Source organism: Macrotis lagotis, chromosome 1 (genome assembly GCF_037893015.1).
Source record: "Macrotis lagotis isolate mMagLag1 chromosome 1, bilby.v1.9.chrom.fasta, whole genome shotgun sequence".
In the NCBI taxonomy this organism is placed as follows: Eukaryota; Metazoa; Chordata; class Mammalia; order Peramelemorphia; family Peramelidae; genus Macrotis; species Macrotis lagotis.
This window is the reverse complement of record NC_133658.1, coordinates 399,271,105-399,297,834: the sequence shown is the minus strand read 5'-3', so window position 1 is coordinate 399,297,834 and position 26,730 is coordinate 399,271,105. Positions and strand designations below refer to the sequence as shown.

General features: G+C 35.8%; 1 protein-coding gene across 2 annotated transcripts in view; it reads right to left on the bottom strand.

Moving 5' to 3' along the window:
- Positions 1 to 26,730, bottom strand: part of LOC141518388 (proton-coupled amino acid transporter 3-like) — a 73,708-nt gene that overhangs the window by 21,203 nt on the left and 25,775 nt on the right. For both annotated transcript variants that reach the window (XM_074230375.1, XM_074230381.1), the window contains exons 5-8: positions 19,590 to 19,685; positions 14,002 to 14,086; positions 13,123 to 13,344; positions 11,353 to 11,451 (exon numbers count right to left, since the gene is read on the bottom strand). In XM_074230375.1, the coding sequence (XP_074086476.1) occupies positions 11,353 to 11,451; positions 13,123 to 13,344; positions 14,002 to 14,086; positions 19,590 to 19,685 (502 nt within the window). The remainder of the gene's footprint in view (positions 1 to 11,352; positions 11,452 to 13,122; positions 13,345 to 14,001; positions 14,087 to 19,589; positions 19,686 to 26,730) is intronic.

Here is a 26,730-nt window from a genome sequence, read left to right as displayed (position 1 = left end):
CACCTAGCTGCCCCTCTTTGATTTAAAAAAAAATCCTTTTTGAGCTCTTCCAAGAAGTTTTTTTTTTGAATTTGAAATCAATTCAAAAATTACTTTGAAGTTTCACATGTAGACATTTTGTTACTGCTTTCTTGTTCTGAGATGATGTTTTTATTGTCCCTATCAGAATAGTAGCTTTTTATAGCTGTGCTTTTTTTTTTAAATTTTTGCTCATTTTGATAGTTCAGCTCTGCTCCTGGGACAAAAGGGACACAGTGCCAAGCTTTTTGTGCTGGGTTTCCCATGTTAGGGTAGCCCAACGCAGAACTGCCTGCTGCATCAACTGGTGCTCAAACTTTGTCTTCTGAGTTGTGGTTGGGACCCTCATCACTAGCCTGCTGCATCACTGGCTTGCTGAGTCCAGACCTGAACTGCAACTGGCTTTCCAGTTCTCCTGCCCGTATTGGGTTATACTCCCCTTTTACCCATGTAGGACAGATCTTTATTAAACTTCCTCTATGATATTTTGAATTGAGAACTTGTTTCACACTTGTGGGTTCTGTCACTTTAGAGTCTGTTTAAAAGCATCATTTAAAGCTGTTTTTGGAAAAGCTCCTGGAGTTTCCTAGCTTCAAAGCCATCATCTAGTTCATTTTACAGAGGAGGAAACTGAGGCAAATAGGGTTAAGTGACTTGCTCAGGTCACATATCTAGCAAATGTCTGAGGCAAGATTTGAATTCAGAAAGAGGAATCTTCCTTACTTTAGGTTAGGCAATATCCACAGCACCACCTAGCTGCTCCTTCAGTCATTAAAAAAAAAAAGCTTCATGAATAATATTGAATATTAAAATAACCAATTAAACTCACTTTGCACCTGCCTAGAGCTAAAAAAGTGAAATTCATCTCTTGCAATACAAAAAACAAATAAATGCTTATTGATTTACACCAAGTCTCTAACAAGATTCTTTGTCCATTCATTTTCCTCATATAGTGAAGTAGTCTGTTCTGTTTCTACGTTCCCACCCTCCAATTCTGCATTATATCATAGAGGTCTTTCTACATTTCCTTATATAAATGGTTGTTCAGAAGAGTTCCTCAGTCAACTTGATAATCCTACAGGATGATGTCCTTTCTGTATCTCCTTGTGGGGAGCATAGATATTAAATCAATCAATAAACATTTATTCAGCACCTGTTATATGCAAGAGACTGGGCTAAGCACTGGAGATACAAAAGAGGTTTAAGACAGCCCTTGCTCTCAAGAAGCTTACAATCTAATGGGGAAACAACTTGGAAACAACTATATAGGAAGCAAGTTATGTTTAGGATAAATAAGAAATAGTTCAAAAATCACAGAAATTAAGAAGGTTTAGAGAAGGCTTCCTATAAAAGATGGGATTTTAGTTAGGACTTAAAGGAAGCCAAGTAAGTAATTTGTAGAAGGAGGGAGAGCATTCTTGGAGATCTTGGAGTCTTGGAGATCAGACAAAGAGAATGCCTAGAGTCTAGAGATGGAATGTCTTGTTGGTGGAATATCCAGTAAGTTAGTGTCACTGAATCAAAGAGTAGATATTAAGGAGTAAGGTATAAGAAGACTGGAAAGTAGTAGAGGACTAGTTTGCAAAAGGACTTTGAATGCCAAACAGAGGTTATAGGAAGCCATTGGAGTCTATTGAGTAGGAGGATGTCATGATCAAACCTGCACCGTAGGAAACTCACTTAATGACTGAATGGAGAATGAATTGGAGTGGGGAGAAATTTCCAGGTCTGAAATGGTGGGGATCTGTACTAGAGGGGTGGCTGTGTCCAAGGAGCTTACTTGAAAGATTCTGCAAGAGTGAAATTTGCAAAGATAAAATTAACAGGTTTTGGCAAAAACTTGGTTGGTAGGAGTAGGGAGAAGGTGAAGAGCGAGTTCAGAATGACTCCTAGGGTTTTAAGCCCGAGTGTCTGAGTGTTGCCCACTACAATAATAGGACATGTTACAGAGTGGTGTATGGGTGGTTCAAGGGGCAAGATCATGAGTTCCTCTCTGTCACTTTAGGGTCTGTTTAAAGGCATTATTTAAAGTTGTTTTTAGAAAAGTTCTGGGAGTTTCCTAGTTTTATGCCAGCATCTAGTTCATTTTACAGATGAGGAAACTGAGGCAAACAGGGTTAATTATTTGAACAACAACAACAACAACAAATTCAAAGAGCCACCCTGAAATGTCTTAAAGGTGGTTGGAGATACAAAATTGGAGGTCAGCAGAAATATTGGTGTAGGAAAGATTGATTTGAGAATCATATCACCAAATGAAATAGCATAGAGATAGAAGAATTCTGTGGGACACTTATTTTAGAAGGCTTAGTCTGGAGAAGATTCAGCAGAGGAGACAGAAGGAATAATCAGATAGGGAGAAGGCAAACCAGGAGAGAGTAGCCATTAAGAATATTATTAGAAGATGGGGTCACTTACTATAGTCTGTTTCTTAGAAAATGACGATCTTCTTAAATCATGATTTGAGGATTAATGGATAGTTTGAAGGTTTTGTTTGTCAAAGCCACCCCTTATCTTCCCTTATCCCCTATCCCTCTGGGATCCCATAAAGGTCCCATAGTCTCTTATCTTCCTAGTCCAACAGGTGGCAGCAAAAGGTAGTTCTAGAACTATTTTGGCTACAATCTTGGTCTAATTTAGTCCAAGAGTTATGGCAGTCAGAGCAGCTAGGGCCTAAACCACAATGCCCAGTAGCAAAAGACTTGACCTTTGTCCTTTGCTATTACCCTGAGTTATTTGGACTGGGCAGGTCCAATAGGAAGGGTGTTTCTTCTCTAGTGACAAGTACATTTTCCTTCTGAGGGGCATCCATATCTCAGGGTTGCACTTGGATTTTGTTATTTGTTGTTCAGTTGTTTCAGTTGTATGCAACTCACTGTGATCCCATTTGGAGTTTTCTCGGCAAAGATGCTGGAGTGGTTTTCCATTTCCTTCTCCAGCTCATTTCACAGATGAGGAAACTGAGACAAACAGAGTAAGTGACTCTTCTAAGATAATAAGTGTCTGAGGCTAGAGTTGAACTCAGGAAGATGAGTGTTCCTGACTTTAAGCTCTGTTCTCTATTATTCATACTTTGAATTTAGGGAATTATATAGAAAGCCCTGGGGAGGGGAAAGTGGGACTCACTCTAGGAGTATTATCAATCAACTATTGGCTATTTGCAAAGTTTTTAACTATTTTTCTGTGCGTTGTTGCACAGAACTTGGAAAGTGATTTACCCAAATCTGTGTAGAATTCTAATTTATCATATCTAATTAGATATGATAAATGAAATACATTTGGAGATTTATTTTGGGGTTTTTTAGTTTTTTTTTTTTTTGGTAAGGCAAACGGGGTTAAGTGGCTTGCCTAAGGCCACACAGCTAGGTAATCAATAAGTGTCTGAGACCATGTTTGAACCCAGGTACTCCTGACTCCAGGGCCAGTGCTTTATCCACTGCACCACCTAGCCGCCCCTTGGTGATTTATTTTGATATTTTCCAAGGAAAACACTGGGAGCAAAACAAACCAGAAAGATATAACTTGGGGGACCAATAATTAACCTAACTCATATAAATCCAAAATTTGGGTTGCTGATTCTTAGATTGCACTTATATTCCTCACATCTTTTAAGATATTTTGTAATATTCTATTAAAATAAAATACTTCAATTTATTGGATAATTGCCCTATTAGACATTTGAGTTCCTTTTTTTTTTGCAAAAAAAAATAATTTCCTCCATCTTCCCAATTATTTTAGCTCATGGAGGATTAAGTCCTAGGGAGAAACATTGGCTAAGCTAGTTTCTACCCCCAATTCTTCTATCTTTTTCACATTTCTATTACCTAGAGGAAGGAAATAAGCATTTAAATGCTTATTTTGAGCTGTCATTGTGTTAAGAACTGGGAATTGCAATTGAAAAGCAAAGAGACAGGTAGTCCCAGCACTCAATAAGCTTTGTTTGCCACGTAGGAAGATAATAAGAGCTGGAAGGTGTGTGGGGTAAAGGGAAAAGCAAAGATTAGATGAAGGAACACACTCAGGGATGTAGCTTGAAAGTCCAGAATGCCAAGAACAGGACTGGGAGGGAAATAAAAGTAAGCCATAAAACAGAGACTCCAGGAAGAAATCACCAGTAGAGAAATGGGGAGGGCTTGGTGGAGAGATTATTCCAGGGTGAGCAGACCATGGAGGATAGTAGAATGTTCTAGGGGCAGGTGGTCCCAGGAAATGAGGCAAGCTAGAAAAAGTCAGTAGTAGATGTATGGTTTTGAAGTCTAGAAAATCAGGAATAGTACTGGGAGAGAAATGAAGGCTGGGCTAATTCCAGTAATGTAATGGAACTTGCTCTAACCAGTTTTTGAGAATTTATTACTAAATTTTGAGTGTGAGCATTTATATCTTGGAAAGGTGAATACTACAAATTGAACTGGATTCATTTCTTAAAAAAATCATTGTCTAGATTTAATGAAATTATGGATAAATTTATTATAATTAAGTTTAAACTTAAAAGCATGAACATATTTTTTTTCCAAACATCAACATTTGGTTTCCTTCTTGAGTGAACTTAAAACTCAGATGTCCATTCTGCCCACATTGATTATTTTTTCCTTTTTTTTGTTGTTTGTTAGGTTTTTGCAGGGCAAATGGAGTTAAGTGGCTTGCCCAAGGTCACACAGGTAATTATTAACTATCTGAGACCGGATTTGAACCCAAGTACTCCTGACTCCAGGGCTAGTGCTTTATCCACTGCGCACCTAGCCACCCTTATTTTTTCCTTTTTAAAAGGGGCTAGCCAAACCTTCTAGGTAGGTTCCCTTGGTCAGAGTTCTGGAATTGATCTCCTTGGCACCTGAGCTTGATCTCCAATTCTAGAAGTTAGGAGTTCCAGCAACATCCTAGACTGCAGCCTTCATGGTTTGGATGTCTGGTGGATTTGTGCTCTCTTGTCTCCAATATCTGGGCTGTTAACACATAGATCATTATAACTAACTATTATATCTTCCAGCAACTTTCTCTTTAGAATGGTCTTTCTATTCCAGTGAGTTTTCTAGTTGTTCATAACTTAGAAGCTGCTTCTGTCTTCTACCCTGTTGTAGTTGCCACAATCAGAATTCATCATCTAAGGCACTTCCCACCATTCCTTTAAAAAAAATCTGAAGAAGCATCAAATAAAATGATCATAAGAAAGAAACTTAGCACAATTGTGAATCTGTTATGTTTAGCTTGCCTTTCTTTTCAAGTCTTAATATATAACTTTCAAAGACATCTGCTTGTCTGTGAGTCTTGCTAGCCTCTTTCTGAACTTTTCTTTAAAAAAATTATAAGCCCCTCCTTTCCCCTCCTACTGACCTAATCAAAAACAAAAACAAAACCCTTGCAAAAATCAAGCAAAATCAAGCAAAACAAATTCCCAACATAGGTCACTTGTAAAAAAGTTTCATTCTTTTTTTTTTTTGAGTTTATCACTTCTCTATCAGGAGGTGGATAGCAATGCTTCATCACTAATTCTGGAATTATGGGTTAGTATTACATGGATCAAAATTTTTACATCTTTCAAAGTTGTTTTTCTTTACATTATTATTTCTTTTAAGTCTTTTTAATCTTTACATTATTGTTACTGTGTACACTGCTCTGGTTCTGAACACTATACTTGCACTAGTTCATATAAGGCTTCCGAGGATTCTCTGAAACTGTCCCTTTCATCAATTCTTAGGAAGACCCCATATATTCCAAGCACTTAAACAAGAAGATTTAGAGTTTGAAGGGACCTTAATGGCCATTAACTCTAACTTCTTCATTTTAAAAATGAAGCAAACTTGTCTCATTTTAAATATGAAGCATCACTCAGCTATAAAGCATGAGGCAGATTTTGAAGTTAGTTCTTCAACTCTCAGCTTTCTTGAATCATGCAATTGACATATAATCACATTGTTATTGTACCTTCCAGAGTGCCTTTTCTAGCTATTAGAAGGAGTTGGAAACTTTTCCATCTTCCTCTTGGGTTAAAGTTTAAAAGTTAAGGTGGAAGTACTCAACACACCTTATGCTCATTCCCCTTAACTTGTTTTTTTCAATACTTAGATGGAGTTTCCAATTTTTTAACATATACAATGCATCAAATGCCTTCTAGAATAACCATATCTCCTGAGAATAATGGCAACTATCTAGAAATGTACCATGCACTATTTAGAGTAGTTATAATTTTTGTTTCATTAATATAATTTTTTTTTTTACTAAAATAGTTTCACTACAACAGACATAGTCCTCCCTTCTTTCTCTAGTAAAAAAGTCAGAATTTCCAAGAACTCAGATATATAATGATCACTTTACATGGATCCTCTGCTTGGATATCTCTCTAGGGATGTTGAAAGGCTCTATTGATCAGAAAAAACAAAGGACAACATAAGCATTGTCCTTTCTCCTGAATATGTTTACCTAGTATTCTGCATCTACCTAGAGATGCCAGAGAAATCTGGAGAGCATTTTTTAATTGGTCTTAATCATAGTTCAGGGGTACTATCAAAACCACTATCATCTTGAGTGGGTCTGACATCATACCAATGCACTAGTCCTCTAAGATGAGAAATCATTTCTGTATTTCACTCTCACATCACAGTTATGTTAGTTCCTTTATTCCTATGTCTCTTAAAATTCCTCATATACATCAACTGTTACTTCACAACAACATTCTATTACATCTCTATACCATAGTTTGATCAATAAGCACTCACTTTGCATTATGTGTGTATAATCATAAGTATTTTATTATATATAATCATATATAATTATATATAATAATTTTAACAATCTATCAACCACATTTCACTACCCACCAGTTTCACAAACTGCCTTGGTGCTTTGGAAACTGTATATAATCCTTTTTATCACAGACCTCCATAAAGTAGCTACTTTGTCATACATACTTTGTCACTATGTTAGTTCATAGTTCTAGTCAGAAAACCAGGAAATATGCATACAGGATCCCCTTGGTTTATTATTGAGTGAAAAATAATATAATATGTTTAGGAGATGGTATGTAGTCCAGTTTGGAAGCTCAAAATCAGTAGAGTTGAGATTAGTAACTAATTCTTTTGATTCTTAGTCCATTGCTTTCTCTACCACATCAATGGGGGTAGGTAATTTCTGACAAGTATATTTTTTTTAATTCAAAAAATAAGATTTAGGGGGTGCTTTTTAAAAAATATCAGTCATTTCTGGATATACTGCCCTCCCATCTCCCATTGAAATCAAACTCTTGGGGCAGCTGGGTGGTATAGTGGATAAAACACCGGCCTTGGAGCCAGGGGTACCTGGGTTCAAATCCAGCCTCAGACACTTAATAATTACCTAGCTGTGTGTCCTTGGGCAAGCCACTTAACCCCATTAGCCTTGCAAAAAAAAAAACCTAAAAAAAAAAAGAAATCAAACTCTTCCTGTTAATAAAAAAAAATTCATCAATTAAAAAACAATAGATCCAATGTGGTAATATCTGATTTATGCTTGTCTTCCAAATCTTAGGCCTTTGCTGCTGTTCTTTATTATCTGTTCTTTTTTTTGAAGGACCTAGATTTATTTATTTTATATTATTACAATAATTTTGTTATAAGTAAACATAAACCCCCTCCCCGCCAAAGAAGGTGAGAAACCTCAAGAATAGTGAGAAAGAGAAAAATATGTACTTCAGTATATGTTCAGATTCCAATGGCTCTGTCTCTGGGGTGAGTTGTTTTCTTTATTATAAGTCTACCAGAGAAGTTGCTTCAATATTTTTTCCAACAGTTGCTATTACTAGCTGTATTTCCCCCTACTCTCATTTATTCTATCCTCTCTCTCCTTTCATCCTGGCTCTGTCCAAAAGTGTGTTGTATCTGAGTACCCTCTCCTACAATCTTTCCTCTCTTCTGTCACCTATTCCTGCCTTCCCTCCCCCCATTCCCCCTTATACCATCCCTTTCTTCTTATTTTTCTCTAGGGTAAGATAGATTTCTATACCCTATTAAGTGTGTATGTTATTTCCTCTCTGAGCCATTTCTGATGAGAATGAAGGCTCACTCGTTCCCCCTTGCCTTCCCCAGTTCCACTCCATTGAAAAAGCTTTTTCTTGCCCCTCATGTGAAATTTCTTAGCTTCTTCTTCATCTCCTTTCCCTTCCTCCCAGTACTTTCCTTTATTACCCATTGACTCCATCTTTTTACTATATTATACCATTATATTCCACTCCTTCTTGTGCCCTGTCTATATGTGCTCCTTCTAACAGCTCTTATAAATGAGAAAGTTCATATGAGTTATCATTATCTTCTTCCCATGAAGGAATACTAACAGTTCAATATCATTAAGTTCCTCATAGTTAGTCCTTCTCATCCACCCCCTCTGTGGTTCACCAGAGTCTTGTACTTAGAGATCAAACTTTCTGTTCAGTTCTGGTTATTTAAAGAGGAAAAGTTTGAAAGTCCCCTGTTTCACTGAAAGGCCATATTTTCCCCTGAAAAAGGATGTTCAGGTTTGTTGGGTAGTTGATTCTCAGTCGTAAACCAAGATCTTTTACCTTCCAGAATATCATATTCCAATCCCTATGAGTCCTTAATGCAGATGCTGCCAAATTCTATGTAATCCTAATTATGGAACCCCAGTAGTTGAATTGCTTGTTTATGGCAGCTTTTAGAATTTTCTCTTTGACTTGGGTGTTTTGAAATTGGACTATAATATTCCTGGAAGTTTTTCTTTTGGTATTTCTTTCAGGAGATGACTGGTGAATTCCCTCAATTTCTATTTTACCCTCTGATTCTAGGATCTCAGGGCAATTTTGTTGTATTATTATTTCTTGAAAAATGAAGTCTAGGCTCTTTTCCTGGTCACGACTTTCAGGTAGCCCAAAAATTTTTAAATTATTTCTTCTGGATCTGTTTTCGAGTTCAGTTATTTTTCCAATGACATATTTTACATTTTCTTCTAATTTTTGGCTTTTTGGAAAGAGTTTTATTTCTTCCTGATTTCTTGCAAAGTCATCAGTTTCTTTTAGTTCCATTCTGAATTCAAAAGAGTTATTTTCTTCAGAGAGCTTTTTAATCTCCTTTTCCAAATGGCCAATTCTACTTTTTAAGTCACTCTTCTCCTCATTTGCCTTTTGTTTTGCTTTTGGCCTAAACTGGTTTTCAACATATTATTTTCTGCAGTATTTTTTTGTATTTCTTTCACCAAGCTGTTGATTTTGTTTTCATGATTTTTCTGCATTGCTCTCATTTCTCCTCCCAATTTTTCCTCTACCTCCCTTCATTGCTTTTCAAAATCTTGTTTGAGCTCACCCATAGTCTGACTCCATTTTCTATTTCTCTTGGAGGTTTTGGATATGGAAGCTTCGATACTGGCATCATCTGACTATGTGTTTTGATCTTCCATGGGACTAAAGTAATTCTCTATGGTCAGATAATTCTTTTTCTGCTGTTTACTCATTTCCTCAGCCCAAGACTAATTTACTGCACTTCCAAGGCTTTGGGGGTTTTTTTGGGACACCCCACTGGGATCTTTATTCCTCCAAGGTCTTATGCTCTCTTGCCTGTGCTTTGATATGTAGATGACCTCAGCACTCCCCTCTACCCTGGAGCTGTAAGGAGGTGCCCTGCTTGGCTATCTTAGTATGGAAGCCCAAACTGCAACCTGGATTTGAGCATGGGCAAACAGCAGAATACTGCCCCCAGGGAAAGTAGAGAAATTTCTGCAGTCTCCCCTGATCCCCTTACCATCTGTGGGCTGTGCTTTGGAGGTGCAGGCTGGTTCCTTCCAATTCTCACTGCAGGTTCTGCAGCTGGTGTTCCTCACTCTACACTCATTCTGGTGTAGCAGAATTCTCTCACTGCCCCCTTCAAGCTGTTCCCAGGCTGTGCTGCAACTGGGGCTTTTTCCAAGTCCTGGTCCTGGTGAAACACACCCTTCCCATGGAATCTCCAAATTATCTTGCACTGGGAAAATGTATCATTCAGTCTTTTTGTGGGTTCTACCCCTCTAAATTTTGGCTAGAGTCATAATTTGACAGCTTTTGGAGTTTTGGAGGGAAGAAGTTCCCATGCTGCTTTTACTCCACCATCTTGGCTCTGTCCCTCATTATCTGTTCTTTAGGATCAGGACTGGTCATTGAAATCACTTTAATTTATAGTGTTGTGGCCCTTCTACATATTAATAATCCATATTTATATAGAACTTGAAGGTTTTCAAAGTGCTTTATATATATTATCTCATTTATAACCTAGTATGGTAGTAATAACAGCTAATATATATATTTAGATATAGATATAGATGATATAGATGATATAGATATAGATTAGATAGAGATATAGATAGAGATAGAGAGAGAAAGATAGAGATAGAGATAGATATAGACATAGACATAGACATAGACATAGATATAGATATAGATATAGATATAGATATAGATATAGATATAGATATAGATATAGATATAGATATAGATATAGATATAGATATAGATATAGATATAGATATAGATATAGATAGATATATAGTGTTTATTCTGTGTGACACACTATGCTAAGCACTTTATTATCTCATCTGATCCTCATAACAACTATGGGAGATTAGGTATTCATACACTCATTTTACATAAGAAGAAACTGAAGCAGACAGTATTAAATAACTTGCCCAAGGTACACAGCCAATAAGTTTCTGAGATTTGAATTCAGGTCTTCCTGATTTCAGGTAAGTGTTATTAGGATTCTCATTTTATAAATAAGGAAATTGAGCTTCAAAGACATTAAATAATTTTCTCTAGTTCTTACAGCAGCTTAATATCTAAGGTAGGAGGACTTGCAATTAGATCTTTTTGATTTCAGGTTTAACACTCTCAACTACCATTTGCCTCTCCCTGTTTTGTTACACCTTTGTTTATTTCACTGTGCATTAGTTCATTCACATGTTACTTCCCAAGTCTCTTGGAATTCTTTTTATTTATCACTGATACTTATCAATAAGATTCCATTATATCTATACACCACAAGTTGCTCAGCCATTCTCTAAGTAATGAGTACCTACTTTGTTTCCATTTCTTTGTTCAATATATAAGAATATGCATAGATAAGCATTACAAAGATAGATATGATATAATATGTAGCCATATATCTACATAATTGTACATTTATACTGTCCATAAATTTATATTATACAAAATACAATATTTATAATTTATATGTATTTACATATTTTTATGTTTTACAAATACTTTTACATATATATATATATATGTATATAGCATTTCTGTAATAGACCTAGCTAGGCCTTTGAAACTTGAATTCTTCAAGTAGAGGCTAAAACTATGCATTGAATATTCAGTTCAAACCTTACCACGCCAATGCCTTCAAGTGAAAATATGGCTGTGCCAAAGAATAGAATGTACGTCTGCCAATTTGCTGACCAGGGGAGGTTCTTAGGATTTGGTATGTTCTGCAAAAAAGGAACAGTGATGACAAGGTACCCTATTATATCAGAATAGAAGCTCGTTTGTTTTGTCTTACTTTTTTTTGTAACAGAAAAGACATCCCAAACTTCAACTTAATATTATTTAAGTGTTCAATTGAACTAGTCACTCATTGATCAAGATCATATATTAAGTGCCTACTATTTGCTCGGAACTGGAAACTGTCTTTGAGGGACTTACAATCTAATTGGAATGTCATATATATATATAAAGAGCCAGACACCTAGACAGCTAGGTAAATAGATAATCATATAGATAGCTAGATACAGAGTCAAATAGAGACAGACAGACAGACAGATAGATGAATAGATGATAGAGAGATAGATACAGAATAAGAAATAGGCAGACATATAAACAGAAAGACAAGCAGATAAACAAAAATAGAGAGATAGACAGATAGATAGACAGACATAGCTATAATTATAATATATTGGGGGTTGGGAAGTTACCAGTAGCTAGGAATATTGGGGAAGACTTCATGTAAAAAGTGCACTTGAATTGAACCTTAAAGGGAGGGAGGAATTCTAAGGGGTAGAAATGAGAGAAATGTTCATTCTAAGCTTGATCAACTAGTGCAAAGGTTTGGAGTTGGGAAAATAGATAACTATGTATGAGAAATAATAAAAGGGTCAGTTTAACTGAATTGTAATATACATGAAGGGCAAGGTTGGATGGAGTCATCTTTAGGGTTTTAATTAAGAAATAGAAGTTTTTATGTTTGATCTTACAAGTAGTAGTGAGAATTTGTTGAGGAGAGAGCAATGACAAGATCAAACAAGCACTTTGGGAAAATCACTTTGGCAATTGTTTGGATGATGGATTAAAATGGAAAAAGATTTGAGGCAGATAGATGAATTATGAGATTATCAAATATGATGCAATATTGCTTAACTTTTTTATGCTTGTTTCTATGATGGCAAAGTGAGAGGACTTTGGAAATCTTTTCAATTTCTAGTTATGGATCTATATCTTGTTAAGGATCTAAACATAGGACTTTAAGAGCCAGAAAGGACCTTAGGGAATATATAGTCCTAGCCCTTTACTTTATAACCCCCAAACTTCTATGATAGGGGCTCTTGATCTGGATGAAAACTGAACTTTTTTGCAAAATATTTTGATAATAGCATTTTAATTTAATTACTTGCCTTTTAATCTAATTTATTTTACTTGAAGCACTTGAAAAGATTTTTCTGAGAAGGGATCCACAGGCTTCATCAGACTACCATAGAGAGGTCTGGGACATACAAAAATGTGAGAACCTTCTGTTTTAGGAGACTAGCATTTAAATCTAAGGTGACTTCTTACTCTAACATTCTCTTATTCTCTAATTTCCCCAAATTGTTCATGAAAAATTGCTATATATCTCCATCATGGTTCTTTCAAAAAATTCTTACTAGTGTTTTTTGTTTTTACATCATTTACATTTTCTTCCCCTCATATTCTTTTGCCTTTCTAATCCCAGATAGCTACATAAAGGATAATATTGCAAAGAAAACTGGTTAATTTGTAATACAATTATAAAAATATTTAATGACATAATCATGAACCCCATATAAAGGATAATATTCATTCATGACTTCTAATCTGTATGACATGTTCTCACCCAAGGGAACCCACTTGTAGCCTTGGGAAAGTACCTGCATTATATAGCTGAAGATCAAAACCACACTCCCCAGGATGGTAATATTGCCCACAATGGAGAAGATGGACAGCATTAAGTGGTTATGCAAAAACACCAGAAGGATCACAAAAGGTAGGAAGGTGAGCATGTAGAGGTTCAAATTAAGAGAAGGCAGCATCTCTCTTGTTCTCGTCTCATTTTGCTGGCATTTATTACTGATGGAAATGGTTTCTGCCATCTAAAGCAGGGAAAAAGAACAGTAGGAGAAAATGTTTTTTATGGGAGAATGTGCATAAGTGACAATAAAATGATTTATGGTAGATGAGAAATAGAAATCCTGGCTTTTAGGCTAGAAAAGATAGTACTAAAAAGAAAAGTATGGAATTTCCTCCAGGGATTGTCTTAGAAGGCAGATAGATCTGTGGAAGTTTCCATAAATCTCACCTAGAGGTAGGGGGATGTTTAGATATCCCTTGGGTATAATCTCTGTTCTAGCTTTAAAATGGCAATTGGCAACAGGATGAGAGGTGAAAGGTATGTAAATACTCAATTTTGTGCCCTTTCTTTCATTAGAGCTGGAGCCGTTTTTGAGCATTCTCTACTTGTATTTAACTGTGCTCTCAAGGCTTGAGCCTTCACTATAATACATGCAAGTTGACTTGGCAAACAATAAATCTCTATTGGCCTTAGAGTCTTCTTGTATTGGAAAGACTAATATTTATAAAAACTCATCCATGTTGCCTTCATCTGTGCTTTACATTCTAGGCAAGTCACCTCTCTGATACTTTCTCAAACTCTACTTTTCTTCACCTTTGCTCCATTTGAAAGATGACATGCAAAAGAGAAGGTCCCTTTGTATCCCACCCCTTCCTTTTCTCCTCTATCACAGCTTTACCTGCTTAAAGTTTTCAGCCAGAAACAAAAAATACACACTGCAGAAACCCATCTGAGTAATGATTAGCAAAGCTCTCACGAGGAGCCTGGGGAGGGAAGGAACAGATAAAGAACAGTCACTTTTTCTCATGTTTTGAAGAGGGAATTTAAAAAACTTTATCAGTTTAGCTCCTTATTTGCATAATTCCTTTTTCCATGTGTTTATGATCCCCACCTAAGGTTCCTCTGTTTATCCTCACATCTTCACATCCCTTCTCATTTCCATTTGAAGCAAATTGTTATAATCAAGTTAGAAATGATCTAAGAGACAAAAACTAATTTACAAATGAATTTCTCTTTCTTGGTCTTGGTTTTTCACTTATAAAATGAGACTAGAACAATCTCTGCCCCTCACAAGATTGTGTTATAGAATACAAATAGTAATCTATAAAGTTCTACACCTTCAGGAGTTCTTAACCTGGGGTTCATGATTATGTCATTAAATATTTTTATAATTGTATTACAATTTAACCAGTTTTCTTTGTAATCCTAGTTTACAGAGAGAAATACTTTAATTATGGAATTTGAGAACATTGTTCTGAAAAGTAGTCCATAGACTATATCAGATTGCCAAAGGAGTTCATGACATAAAAAAATTAAGAAATCCTATTTGGCAGAAATATGAGTTATTAACACATAATGTGACTTTGAACAAGTCACTCTCTGTGCTTCGGTTTTCTCTTTGAAATTGAGCTTTGTATATATGATCTACATAGGTGGTAAATGGTATAGACAGTATCCAATCCTATGTTCTCTTTTTTCCAAATCTTTTCTTCCCCTACACTTGATTCCAGCCTTAGAGAACTGTCCTCCAAACTAAGAAGTTTGTGTAATTTGTCCTTGGTCAAGTTATAAGACTTGAGTACAAGTCTGATGACTCATATTTCAACTTTTTTTTAATTTTAAAGATTTTATTTGAGTTTTGAGTTTTGAGTTTTACAATTTTTCTCCCAATCTTACTTCCTCCCCGCCATGGAAAGCAATCTGTCAGTCTTTATTTTGTTTCAGTGTTGTACATTGATTCAAATTGAGTGTGATGAGAGAGAAATCACTTCCTTAAGGAAGAAACAAAAAGTATAAGAAATAACAAGATCAGACAATAAGATATCTGTTTTTTTCTAAATTAAAGGGAATAGTCCTTGAAATTTGTTCAAACTCCATGGTTCTTTATTTGGATACAGATACTATTCTCCATTGCAGACAGTCCAAAATTGTCCCTGGTTGTTGCACTGATGGAACAAACAAGTCCATCAAGGTTGAACATCATCCCCATGTTGCTGTTAGGGTGTACAATGTTTTTCTGGTTCTGTTCATCTTGCTCAGCATCAGTTCATGCAAATCCTTCCAGGCTTCCCTGAATTCCCATCCCTCCTTGCTTCTAATAGAACAATAGTGTTCCACGACATATATATACCACAGTTTGCTAAGCCATTCCCCAGTTGAAGGACATTTACTTGATTTCCAATTCTTTGCCACAACAAACAGGGTTGCTATGAATATTTTTGTACAAGTGATGTTTTTACCCTTTTTCATCATCTCTTCAGGGTATAGACCCAGTAGTGGTATTGCTGGATCAAAGGGTATGCTCATTTTTGTTGCCCTTTGGGCAGAGTTCCAAATTTCTCTCCTGAAAGGTTGGATGAGTTCACAGCTCCACCAACAGTGTAATAGTGTCCCAGATTTCCCACAACCCTTCCAACAATGATCATTATCCTTTCTGGTCATATTGGCCAGTCTGAGAGGTGTGAGGTGGTACCTCAGAGAAGCTTTGATTTGCATTTTTCTAATAATTAATGATTTAGAGCAATTTTTCATATGGTTATGGATTGCTTTGATCTCCTCATCTGTAAATTGCCTTTGTATATTCTTTGACCATTTGTTAATTGGGGAATGGATTTTTCTTTTAAAAATATGAAGTTCTCTGTATATTTTAGAAATGAATCCTTTGTCAGAATCATTAGTTGTAAAGATTGTTTCCCCAATTTACTACATTTCTTTTGATCTTGGTTACAGTGATTTTATCTGTGCAAAAGCTTTTTAATTTAATGTAATCGAAATCATCTAGTTTGTTTTTGGTGATGTTCTCTATTTCTTCCTTAGTCATAAACTGCTCCCCTTTCCATAGATCTGGCAGGTAAACTAGTCCTTGTTCTTCTAATTTGCTTATAATTCTGTTTTTTATGTCTAAATCCTGTAACCATTTGGTTCTTATCTTGGTAAAGGGTGTTAGGTGTTGGTCTAATCTAAGTTTCTTCCATACTAACTTCCAATTTTCCCAGCAGTTTTTATCAAAGAAAGAGTTTTTATCCCAATAGCTGGACTCTTTGGGTTTATCAGATAGCAGATTACTATAATCGTCTTCTGCTTTTGCACCTAGTCCACTGGTCCACCACTCTATTTCTTAGGTAATACCAAACAGTTTTGATGACTGATGCTTTATAATATAATTTTAGATCAGGTAGGGATAAGCCCCCTTCTTTTATACTTTTTCATTAAATTCCTGGAAATTCTTGACTTTTTATTTCTCTATGTGAATTTACTTACAATTTTTTCTAACTCATTAAAGTAATTTTTTGGAATTTTGATTGGTAGGGCATATTTCAACTTTTTATCCAAAACCCTTGCTGCCACATTTATGTAGCATTTTAAAGTTTACAAATCAAATGGAATTTGCTCTTAATACTTTGTTTTTTCATGATGCCTACCCTGGTGCAGTGGTCAACTTTGACACATACTCTCATAGTGTGTTCAGTGTCAGGGCCTGTCATGGGGCTGCTGATGAGATGAAGTGACTAGAAGAGAATGGAGAAGACCTATCTGCCTGTGTGGAATGCTTATCCAAGGACAGCCTAGCCAGTCTAGGACACAGAACCCCTCAAGCAATCCACAGAGGTCATGGGACCATAATATCATCACTTTGATTCCCTTTAAATTGAATGCTAGTTTGTTGACTTCTGTCAACTTCTGAAATCCTAAACCGGAAAAAACTCTAGAAGAAAAGAAATACTCCTAATCTGGCAGGGGGTGGGGGGGATCCATTTGATAGAGAAGAAAGACCTGGGTTCAAATTCTGGACAGTGGCAAAATCTTTGAGTTTTCAGTCAGAAGAAGTGGGTTTGCATTGTAGCAAAGTCAGGGAATGTATTTCAGTTGGAGATTAAGTGCCTAAACTCAAAGCAACGTTCTAACACGTACAAGTTGTATGACTTTGGGCAAACTAATATAGCTCTCTGAATTTCAGTTTCCCCATCTATAAAATTGCAAGAATACTTATTTAATACCTTAATTAACTATCTCCCAGGGTTACTGTGAGGAACATGCTTTTATAAACTTGAAAGGGCAAAATTCTTTATTATTACCATTATTTGATGATGATGATGATGATGATGATATTCAGTTCTTTTGATGGAATTCAGGTAGAAATTGAGATAGGAAAAACCATTATCCTGCTATTATTATTTTACATTTAATGATTTGTGGACAATTGCACAAGTGCATAGAATGACTTTTTCCCTTTTTTTTTAAGAACTAAAGGTCCTAGTACTAAGTTTTATCATCTGTAGGCTCACCAAAAGCACTCTCAGGATAACCTGAATAGTGGATAAGAAAACAAGGATGACTTGAACTTCAGCCTATTTCAAGATAGTTTTGATTTCTTCTGGTAAACCTCTATATTTTTGAAGTTTTTTTGAATTAGGAGTATATACTATAGACAATAGCCTTATATTTTTATTGATCAGTGATAACAATGTCTGAACAACCTTGGACAATGATTTCACTTATCATAATGCTTACTATCCACTACAGTTTATTAGTTCAATTCTCTAGTATATTTTGGAGATGGTATTTATTATACGAGGATTTGTTCTCTTTTAGTCTATAAGAAGCAGCAAGCTTCTGTTATATAATTCTGGTCACCTAATTATTTTTTCTAGGACATTAAGTAGGTGCAAAATTTTTGCAGCCTGCAATGATCTGTGACATAGTTTCTTCTAGTTTCTTCTGTGCATAATATGCTGAAGCATAATATGCCTTCAATGATAAGTCCAAGTTCCTTCAAGATAATTTTTTCTATAATTGCTGGTAGACAAGACCTCTTCCTGAAACACTACCTTAAACCTCCTGGGAAGCAAATCTGAATGACTCAGCCATTTGCTACATTTTGTTGATTTACTGTGGATACTGCCTATGAAGGTTGGGCAATTCTTCTTTTGGATCTTAATCATTTCAAAGGCTCCCGGTAGGGGTAAATGACTTTCAATTAAATTCAACAAATCAATAGTTGGACTGGTCTGGATGTGGCTCAGTGGAGAGTGCTTGGAGTCAGGCAGTCTCATCTTCCTGTTTTCAAATCTGACTTCAGGGGCAGCTAGGTGTCACAGTGGATAGAGCACCAGCCGTGGAGTCAGGAGTACTTGAGTTCAAATCTGGCCTCAGACACTTAATAATTACCTAGCTATGTGGCCTTGGGAAAGCCACTTTGCCTGGCAAAAAATAAATCTGACTTCAGACACTGACCAGCTGTGTGACCCTGTTAAACAAATTGCTTAACCCTGTTTGCCTCAGTTTCCTAATTTGTAAAATGAGCTGGAAAAGCAAATGTCAAACCACTCTACTCCTGAATCTTTGACCCCCCCCCCCAAAAAACCCCAAACAATCTGAATGGGGTCACAAGGAGTTGGACATGAACAACAGAACAACAACAAAAATAGTGTTTTTACTTTTTACCATTTTATTGTTGTTTGTTGAAGGTGCATCTATTTATTTCCAGTATTGTTTTTTTACTTTTTTATGTTTATCTCAATTTCTGTTCCTATCATTTTTTCTATCTCCTTTTTCACAAATAAGTGTTCATCTTTCTATAGTTTCTTTGGAGTAATGGTCTTGTTTTTTGTTAATATTGTACAAGGTGTTATGTAGATACTTTCTAAATTTGTTGTTCATTTGTTAATTTTTATTACTACAAGATCACAAAATTTAGAGAAGGAAAGGACTTAAAGAATCATTTAGTCCAATACTTTCATTTTAGAGAGGAGGAAACTGAGACCCATAAGAGGCAAGTCTAAGGTCATTCAGATTATTTTACATCCAGATTTCTGAAAACAAATGAGAATTCCATGTTGCCTAGAATCACTAATTAATATTAATAAATTGACATTTTAATTTATAATTGTTATTGTCAAAGCCTCAAAGTAGGATTTTGGTATAATGAATAACTGCTAGTAGAACAATCATTAATATTAGGGCTAATAATAGTAATAATAATAGTTATTTGTTATATAAAAAGCCTTCTTTGATACTTTCATTGCTTAGTTCATATATGGGAAAACAAGTATGCCCTTGATGTTATGATTAGAAAAGGACAATATCCTCCTAGAAAACTGGAAGTCTTCCCAGGACAAAGAATCCAGATCAGTATCTCATTTTCTACGCAGTAGATACCAAAAATGTTCTTACTTTTCTCCTTCCTAAATTCAAGATGTCTAATAGGTCTCTCAGAGGGATCTTAATGTATGTTACACACCCAGAGATGAAGAGGCAGAGATTTACCTTGCCCATAGAGATTGAGTCTGAAGCCAGAGGAAGGGACTGGCTTCCAGTCCATACATCACAGTATCTCCATAGTCTATAAAGGGCTTTTGCATCCTGGAGGGAAACATAAATAGACGTTAGCAATCAGTTAGTTTAGCCAGAGTCTGTAAGTCAGGGATGAAAGGTTTAGATTAGCGGAAGTCTAGAACCCTGGACTCTTAGGATCTTGAAATCTTGGAACCAGGAAGACCCTTAAGAATTCAACTAGCCCAGCTCTGACTCAAGCAGGAATTCTTTCTATGGTATCCTTGACAGTATCCAGTTGCAACTGGAATTTTTTTCCAAAGATGAAGAAAAACTTAGCAGTATGAATAGAGTGTTAGATATCCTGAGTCTGAGTCCTGCCTTGTATATTTACTAGGTGTATGCATTTAGGGAAATTCCTCAACTCAACCTCAGTTTCTTCAAATGTAAAATGGATATAAGTAGCAGCACCTATCTCACAGTGTTGTGAGGATAGCAAATGAGTTAATGTAAGATACTTTATAAATCTTAAAATACCATTAAACATGAGTTATCATCATCATCATCATTATTCCCTAAGGCAGCCTATTCCACTTTTGGATAGTTCTATTAATGTTATCAGGTTTTTCCTTATATTGAGACTGCCACCTCCCCCAGTTGTCTTAGTACTGCTACCTGGGGCCAAGCAGAACACATCTAGTAATTCCTCTTATATCTGATGACCATCCAGCTAAGTGTAGACATTTATAATGGCTCCCTTACATCCTATTTCTGTCTTCTCATTTTCTTTAAGAGATTCCCACACAGATTTCACAGTTTCCAGGTTTTTTTGCCACTCTGATCACCTTTTCTGGATAGCAAGGAAGTCCATGAGCCTGGTACCTGAGATGTGATTTTAAAAGGAAGACAGAACACAACTCTATTAGCCTCTTTCTTACATCTCTGAATATGAGACTTCAATTCAGGTGGTTTAAGGATGCATTAACTTGTTTGGCAATTCCTTCATGCTTTTTATTCATATTAAATTTATAGTCACTAAGACCCCAAGAACTTTTTCCAGATGAATTGTCTGTCCACATCTCTTAATTAAATAGTTGTAAAGTTGATTTTGGTCACATGCTATACTTTATGTTTATCCTTGTTAAATTTTACCGTATTAGATTAGGCTCATTGTTTTGATCTGTTGAGATCTTTTTGAATTTTGATTCTGTCAACCAGAGTAGGTATTAGATATCATAAGACAGCTATGTATGTGGATTGAGTGTTGGACTTAGAATACTGACACACTCTTACCTGAGTTTAAATATAGCCTCAAACACTTATATGTGACTCTGGGCAAGTCACTTAACCACTGTATGCTTCAGTTTCCCCATCTGTCAAATGGGGATAATAAGTACCTATCACCTAGGTTGTTACAAATAATATTTGTAAAGAGTTTTGCAAATCTTATTGTCTACTTAAGTACTAATTATTATTATTATTGTTGTTGTTGTTGTTGTTGTTGTTGTTGCTGTTATCTTATGGCCCTTCTAATCTTATGTCATCTGTAAATTTAAATAAGATATCTATGCCTTTTGTCCAAGTCACTGCTAAAACTCTTGTTGAAAAGAACAGGACTGAGGGGAGAACAGGGCCATCTTTGAATGAACAGAGACAAGAAAGGGAAGGTACAATAAACAGATGATGTATTTTTGTTGTGGAACAGGCATGGGAAGGCATTTATGGGAAGAAAGTATAGGACCAGAATTGAAGAGACAAAGGACAGCATAAGCCTGTTCCTTCTCCTTTAGTGATGCTATCAAGTGTCCTATTTTTTTTAAGAGTGATTGTTTTTTTCATTGTTTTGGGACAAATCTTTGGTAAAGGGGCTAGAGTAGATGAAATGAATAAAAAAGAAAAATGCTAATCTCCTTATAGAGTTCTTAACCAAATATGGTATAAAATAGATCATTTCAATAGCAAGAAATTGAAAAACTTTTTCAGTAACAAAATTACCATGCATAAGAAGGAATTTATTTAAAAAACATGGGAAATTAATGCATATATATAGGACCAAGAGCTATCTTTCAACCTATGAATGATTAAAAGATATGAATAAGTAATTCTTTTTTTTAAGGTTTTTGCAAGGCAAATGGGGTTAAGTGGCTTGCCCAAGGCTCTACAGCTAGATAATTATTAAGTGTCTGAGGTCAGATTTTAACTCAGGTACTCCTGACTCCAGGGCTGGTGCTCTATCCACTGTGCCACCTAGCCACCCCTGAATAACTAATTCTTAAAGGAAGTACAAATGATTAATAATGATATGAAAGATTGTGGCAAATCACTAATAAGAGAAATGAAAATTAATCACCATGATAAAGGGGGAAAATCATGGGGCAGCTAGGTGGCACAGTGGAGTTAGGAGAACTTGAGTTCAAATTCCATCTCAGACATTTGATACTTGCTAACTGTGTGATCTGGGCAAGTCACTTTTCTCAGATTGCCTTACAAAAAAAAGAAGTGTGAGGGGGAGGAGTCTTTTTATGTCTTGGTAGACTGGCACTCTGAAATACTGATTAAGGGAGAAGAAAGTAACTCTCAGTCTTAGGAGAGAAGAAATACTAGCAGTTCTAGGGTCCCACCATCTTGGATTCTATGATGAAAGAGGATAGAGTTAGTATAGGACAGATAAAACAGAAACAGAAGCATATTCTCTCTCCAAACTGGAAACCTAGAGATTTGAGTGATTAGAAGTTTGAGAAGGTCATCTGGGTGATTAAGTCTGGTTGGACTTGAATTTAGTATCTTAATGGTCATATTGGTAGTGAGGGAGGATAAGAAGGGACTGGTAGCCTCGGTAGCCTCTTTGGATGGTAATGAGTCTTGGATCCCAGGTTGCACATAGGGGAACACGAAAGGTGTTCTAGTCAAATCGGATAATTCTTTGTCCCTTGAATATTTTCTGCCTTTATACTTTCCTCCTGCTGTTTCTTATGATATGAATGTCCTTCCTTCCTTTCTGTGCCTATTGAATTCCTACCTATCCTTTAAAAAAAGTTCTTCTCAAATGCTGCCTCCTCCCTGATCCCTCCCCATCCTCCTCCAATAAAAGAAAATACTTTGAAAATGTACTTATCATGTGATGATGTATATTCCAATTTTCTGTTTGTGTTCTATCCTTCTAAAATAAGTTCTCGAGGAGCAGGATATTGATATCTAAATTTTGTATCTCTTCTATCATATAACATTGATTTACAGGGAATCAACCAATTCACAGTCACTCTTCTAATTAGAGGGACAAAAGAACAAAATTGGGGCATTCCCTCCCCTTAAGGAATTTACATTCTATTAGGGAACACAACATTGACATAAATAAGTAAAATCAAAAATCAATAAAGGCAAAATTATTTGGAAGGAAAGACACTAGAAGTTGGGGGTGGCAGTCAGGAAGATGATATAGAAGGTGTTATGTGAGAGAGTTTTGAAGGAATAAAGGAATTTTAAGAGGGGGAGGTAAGACAGGACTACATAAATGTTTCTTAATTTAATGAAGGAAGATGTAGGGACACAAAAGATTTCTAACATTGGACTAGTTTTGAAGTGAGTTTTATAGCTTATAAGAGCTACCAGCATGAATAGAAGAAAAAAAAATTGGAATTCTTGATACTCTTTGTGAATACTAAGGTCATAAGAAACTATGCTTTGCAAGGGGGAAGCAATGATCTATAAAATCAGAAGACCCAGATTGGAGTCTCAGTTCTACCTCTTAGAAGTCATGTAGAGGCAGCTAGGTGGCTCAATGGATAAAGCACTGGCCCTGGAGTCAGGAGTACCTGGGTTCAAATCTAGTCTCAGACACTTAATAATTACCTAGCTGTGTGGCCTTGGGCAAGCCACTTAACCCCGTTTGCCTTGCAAAAAAAAAACTAAAAAAAAATAAGTCATCTAAACTGTGGCAAAATTACTCCACCTTTCTTGAATCTTTATTTCTTCATCTCTAAAATGGGGATAATTCTTGCATTGCCTGTTTTTACAAGGTTGTATGAAGAGCACTGTTCAAAACTAAAATGTTAAAGAGCTGTCAGCTGATGCTAATATTATAATTATTTGGTCTATCCTTTCTACACTATACCTTAAAAATTAGGCCAAGGAGTTCACTGTAAGGAAACCAACAGAGTCTGTGATTGCCCTGGAAATTACTCAAATGCATAGGATAATATCATCGATGTCATCATCATCATCATCATCATCATCATCATCATCATCATTCATGATAGTAAAAATCATTTTAATTGGTATCCAGGAATGGTTCTATTGTTTAATGATAATGAAGCAACATAAAAAATTGTGTAATGAAGGAGATACTTGAGGATAAAATCATTCTGTTCTGGGCAAGATTATATTCATTCCCTGGTAAAACCAGTTTTGAAGGCCATAATAAATGAATAAAAGACTAGTGGGATCTTGAATTAGATAAATTAGAAATGGATAGATAGATTAGTTAGACATATAGACAGAACTGTTTAATCTACTTTTCATGAATGTATTACAGAGAATGTTGAATCGATTTGTGAGTAATTTTTTCATTGGGTTCTTATTCTCAGCTATACTAATGTCATTAAAATATTTTGTTTTTTGACTAATGAACCCCAGGGAGGTCAAGTGAGTCACTCTAATCATATAGCTAGTAAATATGGTGGGAAGATTTAAAACCTGGGCTTTCTTATTCCAAGTCTGTAGTCTATTCATTGCATCATACTGCTCCTCTAGAAGGGAGTTATGTGGTTCAATGGATAATGTGGGACTTGGTATCTTGAATATCTGGGTTCAAATTTCGTCTCAGATACTTACTATTTGTGTGATTTTGGGAAAATCACTAACCTCTATCAGCCTCAGTTTCCTTAACTGAAATATATGAATAATAATCCCAGGAGTATGGAGATCAAATTTGGTAATAGATCTGAAAGGATCTATCTTTAATACATAGTCTAGAACATATTTGCTGCTTAATAAATTCTTTCTTTACTTTCTTCAGGAAACTAGTTTTTGACACTGATTCAGCTAAGTAGAACAATGGATAGAACACTGGACCTAGACTCAACAAGTGTTTAGTCATGTCTGATTTTTTTCATGACCCCATTTGGGACTTTTTTGGCCAAGATACTGGAGTGGTTTGTCATTTCCTTCTCCAGTTCATTTACAGATGAGGAAACTGAGGCAACCAGGGTTAAATGTCCAGGGTTTCACAATTACTAAGTGTTTCAGATCAAATTTGAACCCAAGCAGATGAGTCTTTCTGACTCTAGGTCAGACACTATATCCATTCTGACATTTAACTGTCCAGGGTAAGGGAAGATCTGAGTTCAAATGTGAATGAAGACTAAATCACAAAATTTCCAGAATCTCTCTGTTTGTTCTCCAATGAAATAAATGCTTTGATATGTTACCTGAATTCACCATCAATTAAGTAAAAAGTTGACTTTCTACTTTAGTCTATTTGATATGTAGAAAACTTGCAAGTAGGCAGAGTAAGTGACTTTCAATGTGGTATTGTTTCAGGGTATGCTTCAAGGTCCTTCCTTGATACATTGTTTTGAGAGAGGTAGTGGATAAATTATTCCACCCATTTTATGGTTGAGTAAACTGAAACTCAGGTTGAATGACCTAAAGGGTAGAAGAATTAGGACTTGGATCTGGGCCCTTTAATTTCAGATTCAGTATTCTTTTTATTTCATGGAATATTTGAAGGACTTTTATGTGGACTAGGGCGTGACCATTTTTGCTTAGCTTAAGAGCAGAGATAGTATCAAGAAGAGAAAGCTATTGTGGCTTACAGTAAGACCTTCTTAAGGTCATTGCTACCCAATAATAGAAAGGCTGCCTTGGAACATAGCATACTATTTCTGGGATGACTGTTAGGAATGTAGTAAACTTCGTAGCTCTTTCTAAATCAACCAAGGTTCAACCAATATCTATTAAGCATCTTATTATGTGCAAGTCATTAGGGATACAAGAACAAAGAATGAAATAGTTCCTGCACATGTCACATTTAAATTCTAATGAGTGAGGGAGAAAAGTTCATGCAAAAACATAAGCAGCATGAAATATAGAGGTAATAAATTAAGCACGTGTGTTCAAAGTTTCAATATTAAGATGCAAGGACATTTTGAGAGGGAGAACACCAGCAACTGCAGGAATAAAGAAAGACTTTATTTAAAGATAATGATGCAGCTATATTAAGGGGAGAGACAAGGAGTAGTAGATTTGAGATGGGGAATAGTCAGAACAAAGGTACTGATATGGGATGAGGAATGTCACAAACCAAAAACAGGGGAAAAAGAGCCAGGAGGAGAGAGTCAAAGTATCCCAAATGGCCCATAGGTCAAAAAAGATAAAAATTCAGAAAAAAACCTTCAGCTTTGGCAGTTGAAAGATGACTGGTCGCTTTGAAGTGAATAATTTCATTTGAGTGATGAGAATGGAAACCAATTTCAAGAGCTGAGGAGCAAGAGGAGAAGGGGGAGACATCAAGAATCGGCAATTTCTTAAAGGAGTTTGATTCTAATGGAAAGTAAATTAGACTAATTAGTTCTAAAACTTTTGGAAAAGTCACTTAATCTCTCTAATCCCCAGTTCTCTTATCTATGAAATGGGAATAATAATTCTTTGCCCTGTCAATTTCAAGTAGATCACAGTAGATAATACAATATGGAAGCATATTGAAAGGAATAAAGCATAAAAATACCTCATCATTTTTCAGTAAATATGTGTTATACAGAAAATAAATTTGATTTCTTTTCCCAGTTGCCTCAAATCAATTTATACAGATCTGTATGAAAAAGAAAAATGTGTAAAAGATACTTAGGAGAATGCAGTGTAATTTTTCTCCAGTCCTCTTGAGGTAGTTTTCCTTTGGTAGGATTATGTCATAAAAGTGAGTGTGAACTAAATGAATAGTCATTTTAATAAGGTCAGTCAAATTAATGAGCAGCGAATCCAGGGAGCAAACCATTCATTTACTTGTAATTAGACTGTAGTTCAACAAAACTAATCTACACTTTGTAAAGTCTGACATCATATGCAGCATTTCAAATATATAACTGACACCCCTCTTACCTCAAAGAAAGCAGGTGAGGTGACTTCCCATGGTCTCCCA